This window comes from Trachurus trachurus, assembly GCF_905171665.1.
Source record: "Trachurus trachurus genome assembly, chromosome: 14".
Taxonomy (NCBI): domain Eukaryota; kingdom Metazoa; phylum Chordata; class Actinopteri; order Carangiformes; family Carangidae; genus Trachurus; species Trachurus trachurus.
The window spans coordinates 17,490,672-17,504,669 of NC_139903.1; the positions used below are offsets into that span (position 1 = coordinate 17,490,672).

General features: G+C 38.5%; 1 protein-coding gene across 1 annotated transcript; it reads right to left on the reverse strand.

The window, feature by feature from the left end:
- On the reverse strand, positions 1 to 12,636 carry pou2f3 (POU class 2 homeobox 3; the record flags this gene model as incomplete). Its single annotated transcript, XM_083985910.1, has 12 exons — positions 1 to 40; positions 1,091 to 1,205; positions 1,594 to 1,636; positions 1,937 to 2,101; positions 2,698 to 2,831; positions 3,297 to 3,438; positions 4,633 to 4,809; positions 4,930 to 5,018; positions 6,192 to 6,297; positions 6,753 to 6,851; positions 8,711 to 8,739; positions 12,588 to 12,636. The coding sequence occupies 12 exons, from the start codon at positions 12,634 to 12,636 to the stop codon at positions 1 to 3; spliced, it is 1,188 nt and encodes a 395-aa protein (XP_083842036.1).
- Positions 12,637 to 13,998: the final 1,362 nt, after the last annotated feature.

Here is a 13,998-nt window from a genome sequence, read left to right on the forward strand (position 1 = left end):
TCAGTGATACGCTGCAGGATTCCATGTGCGGTACCAGGAGCTGAAAAGGGAGTGTCACAGATTATTTACCCAGTAAAAATAATAAAGAGAGAAAAGTCAACATCTGATAAAATGGCCTTAAGTAGCACTGCAACATTTTTGGAAACTAATGTGCTAATGTGGTTTGGCACTAAGCTCCCACAAAACCACTAATTGGCTCATTTCCACACTTTTCTTTCAACATGAATGAAAACTGTTGCATCAGGTGTTTTTGCACCCAGGTCGATGTTTTTCCAGTCTTCAGATCTGCTAAGAGCTAAGATAACTAGCTGCTGAATGTATTTACCATACATAATGTATCTGTATTGCACTGTACATGTATTTGAGGTAGTGGCTCCAACTCTCTGGAGCTCTCTTCCTTTATATCTACGGTCTGCAGTCTCCCTACAAGCTTTTAAAAAGCAATTGAAGACTCATTTATTCATTTGGCATTTGTTTTAAGGGTCTCTTTCTATTTTTCCATTAGTGGATTATGTCTTGTCTGTGTTTATTGTGTATTGTGCCATTAGTCATCACCATTGTGAAGACTAATGGACAAATGTTGTAGTGGTCTTTCCACAATTTCATCTTGTGGCCAATGATGAGGATCTTGACTAATTGTTGTGAGGCAATTTTTGAATTTTTTTGCTATACCAAATAATTTATCATTATTGTTTAGTGCAGCGATGCTTTGAAATTACCTGCAATGTCAATCTGTCTGCCTGCAACTGTTCTAACTGGGCCTGTGTCCTGTTTTAATGCTTCACTCACTGACTCTATTGTGGTCACTCTATTTTATTTTTACTATTTTGTCCTCCACTGTAGGTTTTGCTTCAGAGGATCACATCTGCTCAGGAAACCTCACGTGTGTTAACTGAAACCTAAAAAAAAAGGTGATCACCAGATCAATACTGCTTTTACCAACTAACAGAAATGAATTTAGCAACGATATTGAACTATTCCTTCAGAAATGAAACACATTTAAGTTGCAGTGAGTTGAGAGACTCCATGCTGTGGTAAATCTGCTGACAGTAAGAGAGAGGATTGATGTAGTTGATTGAACGTTTCTTACCCTGACGTGCTGTAGGAAGCCGCGTTGGCCTGAGACGTTAAGGAGGCGGCGGCTGAGGACAGGTTGTTGGGGGAAGCTTCACGGCTGACACTGTTTGGAGAGGAATTTGAAGAAACTGGAAGGAAAAGGTTAAAAAAAAAATTACTGAATATGCACACAAACAGAACATATTTATATCCAAAACAGGTGTAGCTGCATTCAGCATCATGTATTAATGTACAGATACATTCATCTGCTTAGTTTGTTACTATGTGTTGTTTGTTTTATGATATATTTGTGTTGATTTACGTAATATTTCTGCTGTGAAGCACACTGAGTTACTTTTCGAATGCATTTGGATTAATGTGCAAATTGACCCTGAAGGGTAAAAATAAGTTGTTTCAATATAGAGAAGCATTTCATCACATACGTTACTCCCAGTACCTGTCACAGAGAAGTTAATTGAATCAAGTTGATCAGCTTATAATTAAAGGATCATAATCAATACAGGAAAAAGAACTAACCTCCGCCTGAAGCCAGGGGACTGTAAGATCTGGATGCTGAGGCCTGAAACAGTGTGAAAATACATGAGATTAAATTAAACTTCAAAACATAATTAAGCTTGATAACCAACAATTTTCATGTTCATAATGTCAGCTCAGTGGTGGATTGATTCTTCCATATCGTTGTTTTTCATCATCTCTCTTTCGGTCACTGTATACAGTTTTATATTAGCATATTAGTAAAATTACACAAAGTGATGCATGAATGTGACATTATGTTGCTCACACACCTGCCACAGTCGAACAACGGTGCTGAGTGTTTGTGAGTTTGTGTGAATGAGGCGTCTGTGTCGGATAAACGAACCATTCTGGAGTTGTAGCTGTGTGATTTGACAGGTAAACTGGCCACAGGACAGTAGATCCTCTTCTCTTTCTGACGTCGATTACAGAACCAGACTCGAACTACTTCCTTCTCCATGGCCAGCTGCTCTGAGATCAGCGTTATCTCCTCAGAGTTGGGTTTGGGGTTCTGGAAAAACAACAACGTTCACGACTCAGCCCTCTTTATGTTTGGACATGGACACATGAATAAGATGCTGACAACACTAGTACTGTAATCTAAAATTTTCTAACATTTTGGTGCTCTATTTCCTTCTATTAAGAATTTACAGTGTATAAACATTGTAAAAATGGTTTCAAATACATCTTTAAGTTGCATCAATAAGATGTAATTGTTGATTCATTTGTCATATAAGGACACACTTAAGAGGGGGCTGATATGTAAACAGATATTGAATTACAATCTGGTAAAACATAGTTGTAATAATATAAAATATATGTTTGCATTTATTTTAAATTTGTAGTCTTTATTTTAATAACAGTCTGATAGTAAATCATAATTTCTCACCATTTTACAGAATAAAACATATTCTTTATAATGTTACAAGTCCACATTCAGTGGTTTCAGTAAGTTTTTTGTTAGTTATGAACAAGGTTTTTCAGGTGTGGTTGTGTGATATTAATGATATTCCATTTATTTACATACACAGCTAGTTTTTCATCATTAGTGTCCATTAAATTTTATAAAGAAAAGAGCAGCATCACTGTTAAACATCTTGAACTCACGTCGAGGAAACGTTTCTCCAGAGTCAGTTTGATGTTCGTTTCGATGCTCGTCCTCTTTTTCCGTTTGCGGCCGTAGCCCTCCAACAGCGGCGGCAGAGTGGTGGGGTTGGTCATGGCGTCAGAAGGTGAGTTCTCTAATGCAGAAATAAATGTGACACAGATGTTAACCATCGGTTTTCAACTGCAATCATTTTTGTTCTGCACAGTTAGTGTCTTTGTTGTTGCAGCTTTAACTCAGGATCTGTGTCAAGTTGTTTTTCTGTCCATTCATTTCATTAATCTGACATTTATAGGTCCAGTTATGATGTGTGTTGTTTTGGCTCTCTATCATATTGATTCCTTCACAATCCATCGAATAAATCATTTTACCAGATGGCAATAACAAATACTTTTTACTACTTACTTTTAACAGACACATTTTTAATAGTGTGGACAGAAATTAAATTGTCCCAGACCTGTTTTATCAAATAACATCTAATAATATGCCCTCATTCTGATTGATAACGCTGAAAATCAGTGAGAGGTTTGCATATGTTCTCATTTAGATAAGGAGGTCATTTCACCTGAAGAGGGTTAGTAAGTAGTAAGTAAAAATGCACCTGCGTCACTCAGCCACTTCTCCAGCAGAGGTTTGAGCTTGCACATGTTTTTGAAGCTGAGGTTCAGAGCCTCGAAGCGAGAGATCGTGGTCTGACTGAAATCATTCCCATAGAGTTTTCCCATCGCCAGGCCGACGTCTCCCTGTGGTGGGGGACACACACACACACACACACACACGTTTACCATCATCATCATCCTCTTATCACAAAATGAAGCCTATTTGATCAATCCGATAAAAATATATAAAATGATTAAGTCAAAGTTAATTTACAAGCATAACCACATCTCCCAATCATTTGTGGATGGAGTCAAGACTGAACTCAGTCAAAAATTTGTGAATAAAAATTAAACCCTAAATAGATCCTAAAATCTCATGCAAACATGAAGTCATTTTGATTTTTTCCATGTAATTTGAGCCATTTTTCTTTGGAATGGTCTTGTGTTCATGAACGCAACCACCATCTGCACGCGGCTCACACATGATGGCAAATATGAAAATAAGAGCAAAGCAATAAATAAAGTGAAGCGTTTTATGACCCCCATTTATCTTATCAGTTGATTCTCTCTTTGGGGAGTAAAGGGGTCGATCCTTAAAACACATGTAGGTAACAAGTATTTAGTATATTATAAAACCTGATTAACATCAGTCTGACATCTGGCAGAGTTTAAAGTTAATGAATGCTGTAAGTATACCTTTTTTAATAATTCATACTGTGGTGGTGCAATGTAAAAACTACAAATTGAGAAGAATCTGGCAGTAGCCTATGTAATAGGCCATACACTGTTTGTTTTGTTTTGTTTGCTTTTTACAGTTGATTTACCATTTTTACCTTGTATCTGAAGCTGACAGAATAATCATTTACAAGATTAAGCTGTTTATTGATAAATATAATGTAGCCTAATTTTACAAAGAAAATCTTTAAAAATGTAAAAATGTTTTTTAATTTTACAGGATTCTCTGTGTTCTTAAATTGTCTTTTTTTCCTTTCTTCAGTAAAGAAAACCAGGTCTTATTGAAACCTGAGGGAACCACCATGGACACACTGTATGGATAATAAAAGGTCTGAACATACATCTACTTCATGAGGACTGTGTGGATGAAGTCTGATCATATTTTATTAGCAGCACTCTCAACGTCAGACAGAAACCACACGACTGTCTTTAAATGTTCACTTCCTGATCGCTGTATGGACGTCATCATTTCCCCACTGAGCTCTGTCTATCTCAAACCAATTTGAGAACACAAACACAAAACATCATTCACTAAAAAGCTGATTGTATTCAGACTAGTCTTTAAAAGAAAAACCAGATGAGTTTTTTTTTTCTCCTCATTACCTGAGTGAAGCCCAGTTTGATGCGTCTTTGTTTGAACGCTTTTGCAAATTGTTCCAGTTCCTCCAGATCACTGGGTTCCTCCTGCGGTGGTACCGACATGTGTTTGGGCATCTGCAGATGAGACATGTCCATGTGGTTCTCCATGGACGGTCCCGCCAGACCAGAGCGACTCATGGCCTGGATCGGACAAACATCACAGAGGAAACACAAGAAACACTGAGTTTTATTCTGCTGTTTGGTGGTGAGGTGCCAGAGACACATCAGATAATGTCAATAATCAATAATCAATATCAATACCTGTGGAGTGAGAGCGAGGCCAGGTTGATGCTGAAGGAGACTAGTTTGGCTCTGGCTGGGAAGAGACAGTAGGTTCTGCTGCAGAAGAGCTGCCAAGGGAAAAACAGCAGGTTTCAGATCAGTTACCTGTTGTTGTTTTTTTAGACGCATCATCAAAGTTTTCATGACTGCATTGATTCAATTAATGAGATACAGCATGAAAAACACAGAGCTTTGTTTAGAGTCAGTGGAGGTTTAATTTTTAAAGGGATAGTTCAAGATTTTGGCAAATTCGCCTATTGCCATAATCTCCTAGTCATAGGAGCAAGGTCATTTGGTTTGCATGTTGTTTTGAGATCCGTGGGGAAGAGACACAAGCTGCATTTGCCTTGAAAACAACTCTGTCTCATAATGTTACATTATTATTTCATAGCGTGGTGAAAGTGCAACTTGTCCACAAGAGCGTTTTGGAGTTGTTGGATTGTATATTTGATGAGTTTTGAGGGACAGGGGACCCTGTACCATTCACCTCTCAAAACAACATGCACTGACAATTAAAGGTAATGAACCTTCCCATAGGGATTATGGTAATAGGAGAATTTGCCAAAATGTTGAACTATTAGATTAGATTATACTTTATTTCATCCCCGAGGGGAAATTCGTTCGTGACAGCAGCATTTAACAAGGAAATAAAAACAAGACAAATAATAAAATACACAATTCATAAAAATACTTTAAGAAGAAGAAGACAAAAGGAGAAAGTGCCACGGTGCTCTCTACCTGCTGGGCAAAGTAACAGATTAAAAAAAGTGCTTGCTGGTAGACTAAAAAACAATTTAAAGTGCAATTTAAAGTGCACGGGAGATTTCAAAAAAGAAGTGCGACAGACATTACAAATTAAATAGAACTGTTAAAAAGTCTAACTGACATGGGGATAAAAGACCTGCGAAAACGCTCTGTTTTGCACTGAGGGTGTCTCAGCCTGTTGCTACAGGAGCTTTTCAGGCCGCTCACCGTCCCATGCAGAGGGTGAGAGGGGTTGCCCATGATGGCTGTCAGTTTGTGCAGCATTCTCCTCTCACCCACCTGCTCAACAGTCTCAAGGGGGCTGGACTATCCCTTTAACTTTAGACAATTATAAGCTATTTCTTTATGGGTCCAGTCTTTATGCTAAGCTTAGTTAACAACCTCCTGATGCCAGCGCTGTGAGAAAACAAGCAACAGAAGATTATCTTTATATCTGCACAGATCAATCATCCACACAGTTGTTTTAAGGAGCCCACCTTGGTGACTGGTGGGGGTCTGTGAGAGCAGGAAGGAGGAGGGGGAGGACAGGTGAGACGGAGGCATCAGGACCAGCTGCTGCATGGTGTGTAGAGAGGTGAGCTCCTGCAGCAGAAACACAACACACAGCAACACAACATTTAGTCTCAACTCACCTGCACAGGGAGATGAAGACTCAGGGTGGAGCAGAGGTGAAGTGATCAAACTTTACCACAGATGACAAAGATGTATCTGTAATAATAACAACTTTATGATCTAATATATATACAATACATAAGGAAAGGGCCATGCTGCGTTAAGCAGATCACATACAGGATACTTAACAATTTCAACAAATGTCTTGCACATTATTAAATCTTATTGGATAGGGAAACAATGGCGTCCAAATGACCGATAATGTGTTCATGTGTCTTTGTTTCAGATTTTGTCCTGAATGTCCACAAAAAGTTTCAGGGATTAAAAGAGACAGATTTATTTTTTAAATGTAAAAAATAATCAACTTTCAGACTGTGTCCCTCCTGTGTTCAGATGTCAAACACCCAGAGTTAAGTGAGTCTTACCCCAGTCAGCTGACCGTGGACCTGCGCACTCTGTGTCAGGTGACATGTCTTCAGTGAGGAAGCTGTGTGAGGTGAATCGTTGATGTCCTCGGTCTTTATCTAAGACATCGAGAGCACAGTCAACCAGCTGCATTAACTCCTTCTTATGGAAGAGAAACTGTACAAACCTAATGTGTTTTAATGGGACATTTGTGTATCGTAACCTCTGTGATTTTTTTTTTTTTTTTTTTGGCTTTTAGCTTCAAAATGTTTCTGGTACTTTGTACTTTTGCTAAATACACATATCTCTTTAAAAAGTTGCCATTACACACAGTCCGGTTCACTATATTCACCTTCATTAAATCACTTGATAACAACACCGTGCAGGCTTCAATAAAACCACACAGGCCTCGAGTGTAGTTTAGTACTTTTCTAAATCATTATAATAGTACTGTATGACAACCTGATGGAAAATTACACAAACATACTTAGAATAAAACAACATAACATGTGGAAGTGATCAAAACAATAAACAATAGAGTTCAGTGTGTGTGTGGTTGATTTGTACTAAACTCACACAAATACACATTCATGTTCAACTTTTAGCAATAAATCATGTCTCATCCTGTGACCCCGCCACCCCCACCCTCCCACACACACGCGCACACACACACACACACACACACACACTCATGCAGTAGCTCCAGGACCAGTTTGGTCACTAAACATTATACAAAGAGCGACAAAGAGAGATGACTCCTTCCCTCCCCTTGGGCAAGCCGGTATGCAAATCCCACTCAACCCCCTCACTGCCGCTCCCCCTGCCCCTCCCGCCCCTCCCACCACCACCCCAGCCCCCGACAGCCAGGGCACTTCCTGGAAGAGAGAAAAAGGTGCAGGAACAATGTTTGGAGAAGAATCCAAATAGCTGCAAACTATTTGAGGTGTTCATTAAGTTAAGAGATGGCAGTCGTTATTGACAGTCTGTGGGGCGAGCAGGTAGTTTATCCTCAGGATGTTAGTTATCTGAAGTCGGTTGAACCTCACGTCTCGGGTGAAGGTACGTTTAGTATCATTCAAATGGCTCTGGGCTGTTTATACTCCAACTGAGCCTCGTTATTAAGTCCAAAGAATATAGACTTAACGTCTCATGATAGTCAACATTTTTCTTATCTTCAATAAATCCCACGAGGAAACAAAATCCCATGAGCCAAGTGAAACAGTTTCAATGAGCCTAAATGTTTTTCAAAATGAATTTCTTGCACAATTTTAGCGCTTAGTAAAAGTGAATAAATCCGACACATTATTAATACCTCCCTTTGGTTGAACTGGCTGAGAATGAAACAAAGGCTTGGAAAACGCTACACTAAAACACCAAATATATACAGTATGGATCTGCCACTGACACTATTAAAATGTCCTAAAAAAAACAGCAGGATCCAGCTGTTGGAATAAGTGACTGAGTCTTTCTTATATTGAATAAAAGCCAAATATGCAAGAACTGAGTGAGGCAGACGATGCAACATCACCATGGGTTTAATTATTATCTAATGTATTTAAATGAACCTGACATCCATTATGTCTAAGGTCCTGTTCACATCTGACATTAATCTTGTGTGATCTGATTCGTACTCACTAACTTGGCTGAAACTTAAAAGCCCAATGAGATTAATCAAAATTTGATTATGTTGCTTCTTGTTCTTTTTATTTCTGTTTTTCCAAACAGACATGATGCACAACATGCTTTTTATGTGCACAACACGCTTTCATTTGCATTTGAAGCGGGAAAATGAGGTCTGATCTCAAACAGTCACCTGAGACACATGTGGCGGTAACTATAACAGGAAAAGATCAGTACTTGCTACACAGAGAGATCCAAATCCTGCTGATGACAGAAAACCTCCTGTTCATGGAAAGTCTCGTTCACAGGAATTTGAACACAGGAAGTGAAGGAAGTTATAATGAACTCTGTTACTCACTTGTCGATTGAAGTCGATTCCGTTTTGGTCTAAATGTGGAAAAAGAGGAAGAGATTCAGAAAATTATCCAAAGATCACATTCAGTCAGTTTGCATCAGCTGTTCGCTACATGTGTGTTGGTTAAGCTGCAATGAAATCAGTGGATTGTCATTTAACTTCATTTGAAAATTATTTGAATGTGCAGTATGTTCTTCATTTGATTTGCTTTATTTATATAAATTCACAAAACGCACCAGGCAAATGATAACAGTAAGTGCATTTATGCCTAATTTATCTCAAGTTAAGACATCAGACAAAAAACTAGCTATTTGAAGATGTTAACTTGTCTTGTGGCAATAAAGTTGAATTAAAATTACAGAAAGAAAATCGACTTAATAACCAAATGAAAACAGCCATTAACTACAAACATGAATGAAATAAAACTGGTTGAACCTCAATACCAACAGTAAAATGTGTATTACATATTAATGCATTCGTTATAATGATCTGATGATTGGCCTATATGATAGTCAGGCTGGCTGTTTATCTGCATGAACAACTTTAACATATGTAGTGTAGGAGTTTTCATCGTGCACAGCAGCTTGTTCACACACAGAAAGGTGTGCAATCATCTTTTTAAGAGGGGACGTTTTTCCTCTGAAATGCAGGACACAGTATCGGTGCGGGGTGTGTGGAGGACAGAGGACGGAGGAGGAGGAGGAGGAGGAGGAGAGCTCATAAAGCTGGATAAAGCTCACATCATTTGAATGTCAAATTGGGCTTTTTGGACAGAGTGTGTATGAGAGAGAGGCAGCGAGCTGCTGGAGACACACAATGCAAATATACCTATAACCTCCACACACTCCACCTCATTCCCACCCCCACCTGGACACACACACACACACACACACACACACACACACACACTGCTCATCACCACCACCACAACACTGTGGTACTTCTCTCCCAGTACAACCAGCTTCACAGCCAAAACTTCCAGTATGGAAATGACCAAGTCATGCAAATCAGCTCAGAGTGCAGGAAGCCGGTGTTAGAGCTCTGGCTGCAAACACACTCACACACTGACACGCACATGTACTGGAAATGACGGCCATACACAAGCAAACACACACACACACAAAAAGAAAAGTCGTTTACAGCATTTCATTCAAATTCTCAAACCAGTGATTTCATCATGCACGCTGTCTGTAGATTTTCTATAAGTGAACAAAATACAAGTAAAGTGCACTGAGTGACATCATCGCTCTGAGTCAATCATCTCTTTACGACCTTAGTTTGTCTTCTTCAGGGCTCAATGTGACATTTCTCCACTGACACTGTTTTCCAATTCTGTACTATTATTAAAATTAGCCTACTATTTTTGAAGTTATGCTATAAAAAAAATCACTGTAAATTGTTATTTTCAGTAAAGAATGTGTTAACTTCTGACTTAATTTACATCTGTGGCATCAGCTCATTAGATCCAAGTGAAGAATAAGCTTTAACATTGAGTTAGAAATGTTTGTTTCGTTAAAAACAAAAAGACTTGGTCATTTCCTAAAGAGAAGGGGATCAATACAAGGTGGAGATGACACTTGAATAAAAAATAAACCACTGTATGTGTTTTTAATGTTGTGTGGCTCAGAGGAATAAACTATCAGTTGGATCAATACAGTGTGGGTTTTGGTCTTTTCAGGTGAAGTGAACAGACTATTACAAACAAACAAAGTCTCTGTAAAGGTTTAATACTTTTGTTTTGTTTTGTTTTCTGAGATCTGATTCTGTATGATCTGTTTCATGTGCTGCTCTTGTTTCCTTCGTGCACTAGTGAACATTAACAGCAACTTTAAATCAGAGTGTAGTTAATTTTGTCCATATATTCAAGTCTGAACACATCACAAGAACAGAACCATTTACATTGTTCAGTTCAGTTTAGTCTGTAATGATCATTTACTCTGCCACTCTGGTCTATTTGTTGTTTGTTTTTTCGCTGATGATTTAAAATGTGACAGGTTTTAACCTGAATATGAATATTAATGATTTGTTGTCTGAGTTGAATCTTTCCAAACCAACTCTGCCTCCTAGAAATTATATTTAAATCAGACTAATTTGCAACAGCAAATAGCAGATTTAAATGAGAATTTAATCTGCATGACGGTTTTTATCAACGTGGTCAGGAAACATTTTAAAAAATGGATGTATCTGCAAAATGTTCCCCCCAACTTTAACATGCATCAGCTTGTTTATGGTTTCTTGATTTAATACCGAAAAGGTGAAAAGTGACTTAAAGCACAATTAATATTATCATTGTTATTATTATGTGTAAATTTTAACCAGGAACCTTCCCTCCCTGGTGCTTCTGTTGTCTCAATCTGTCCACACTCAGGACTCAGACTGTCCTGCTCTGTTCACAGTCACAGTCCATCATCCACCTCGTGTCTGAGCGACGTCCATGTGGTGAGACAGAAATATAAAGAGTCACCACTGAGCGCAATGAAGATAGATTCGAGTTTAACCTCCAAAACGTAAATCAATCATTTTGAGATCGTCTACACTGGAGCACAGCTGTGTGTAATATGAGGCATGTTCAGAACAATAACTATCACACAGTGACAGAGAAAGTATTTCCCCTGCTGATTTCAACGTGTTTTTAAAGGATCAGTTCCCATTAATGATTTTTGCTCCATGCAGATTTCTACCTGCGACTCTGGAGCTGAATTTCATTAATTCATTGCTTTTAATGTTATTCTTCATTCTTGGGGATGTCACAGTTTATATCCCATTACATTAGTCTGTGGCAAACAGGGAGAATAAAACTGAACCTGCAGATGTAAGGTAAAACATGTAATAATATGTTTAATTTGAGTGACTCAACCCTTTAAAATAACACAGACAGGCCTCCTGAGACTTGGTTATGCCATGACTGTTGATGATAAGATGATAAGATACATGGCGGGCAAAAAGCACCTGTGGCAGGTACCAGTCCACCTGATCGTGTAACGTAACTAACAAAACAACTTTTGACGATCGTGTTGACAAAAAACTGACATTCAGCACTTCCATGCAACGGAGCCGCTCACTTCTCTCACTCACACATTGTCTCAATAAAAGTTCCACATTTTCTGTTGCTGGTTCCTGGTTTTGTTTTGTTGCTGGTTGCGTCCTCAGCCCCCGGGCAGCAGGCAAACAGCCTCAGGTGCATCCTGGTATAGCAGCCAACTGCCAGAGTTTCTACACACACACTCACACATATGGCTGTATGAAGCAGGAGCAAGTTGAACTGCTGCTGTTTTATCTTTAGTTTGCACCACATCACCAGGCCTCACTGTGATGAATGTGAATAATGTCTGAGTCATGCTGCATGGAGCATCTGTGTAACGTTGCATTTGAATAAAGTGGAAAATGTTTCTAAACCCTGATGTGAACAACAACAATAAAGATCAATGAAAACTCATATGATCTGTGGCTATAAATTCAGTCTGTGTTAATTTGTCAAAATTGCCTTAAGTCATTTCACTACTTGCATCAAATATCAACAAATATCCTCTGATAATCCAGACTATAAAATATAATTCAGACTTTTCTAAACATCCTTTATAAACTGACACACATGTAAGTTTCCTATGTTATCCTTAATGTTAAAAGTGATAAGTTATGACTCTATAAAGAAAGCAATTAATCAAATAAAAACTAAGAAATGTAACTCTTCTTCCTTTTTCCGATTTTAAAGACGTCAACAAACTCTCTGTGAAACTGTGGCATCGGTGGCAGCGACAGAATCAACACAGCAGAATAAACACAGACACTTTTCCTGACTCACATCCACTGAACTTTATCTGCTTGTTCAGATTATTCAGCGGCGTTAAGGTGCATCGTAGCGAAGGTGGATCATCCTTACCTGCCTGTTCAGCTGGAGCCTCCGACTGTTCCACCGTGTCTGCGCTCATCTTAATATCTGTAATGATAAATATAGCTGATTTTCCTACTGGATTGTAACTTTAGCGGGACAATGAAGCACTCAGGCCACCCAGGAAAATGATCTTGAGTTTATTCTAATGCGCCCTCCCCTTCACACACCACCACACAAACTGGATACACACTCCTGCCCAATCCCTAGTTGTAATATTCATAAGCTGAAGCAGATAGTCCCATAAAGCTCCAGCACAGTCGCCTCTGTCAGGTGCAACACATGAGCAGCTCCTATTAAAACTCAGCCTGACATGAAAGAGTGACACCAGTAAGAAGTCTGAGTTGGAGGAGTGACTCACCTCAGGTAAACAGTCTGTGCTGCTGCAGCTCCTGTCGCTCTCCCTGATTATTCACAAAGAAGTTGGTGTCAGGATAAAAACTTTTGGAAATCCACAGCTGCCCATCGGCATTTTCCTAAGTGGAGAAACATTCACCTCTGCAGTTCACCCCACACTGGCTGATAGGCTGATTTGCATATGACTCTGTGCGTCCTATCCAGCTTCAGACTGTTTGCATAAAACAACAATGGGGTACTGCAAATTTACAGTGTGTGTGTGTGTGTCCATGCTGAAAGGATGAGTCTTCTTCAAAGTAGTTTGAATAACAAGAAAACATTTATATTATTCTTTGCAACTGATAAAACTCAATATTGGTCAATAGAACTTGGTCATTTTGAGAACTTGTGTTTTTTCGACAAAGGAAGTAAAAATTATGAAATTGAATAAAATTTCACGGGTACAGTGTTTCCAAAAGTCTGAGACCATTTTCCTATTTCACAGTATTGACAAAGAAAACCAAAACTGTAGTGTGTTATTTTCGAATGTCATAAAATGAGAGTTATCAAGAAAAGAACAAGAAACTTCCTACAAACAGGTTAACCTGTTGTTATTTTGATGCATTCTTTAGGCCTGCCCCCTAAATTAATCCTGAGCCATTTTTTTATTTGATTATTTATACATTTTCTATGTTCCTTGGACCAAGGTTTGATTCCCAACTGTAACTCCAGGTTTTACTCCACACTATTTAGCACTGTTTGTCTCATCAAGAAGCTTTTAGAAATGTGGTACCACTTAATTTCTCTGAGACGAATTCTAGTTTAAAGTCTGGATTGTTCACATTTAACGCCTTTGTTCTGGAGTTTCTTATTTCTTTTCTTGTTTTCCCCTTTTCTTTTTATTGTCTTGCTATGATAAGCACATTGGGCCACATGTTTATATGAAATATGATATAAAGTTGAGCTGTGTGTAGTAAATACAAAAGTTCCTATTACTCCATTACTAATTTATAATGCATGTGCCAGTTCTTTTATTTAGTAAATTGACTGATTATCCCCTAAAGCA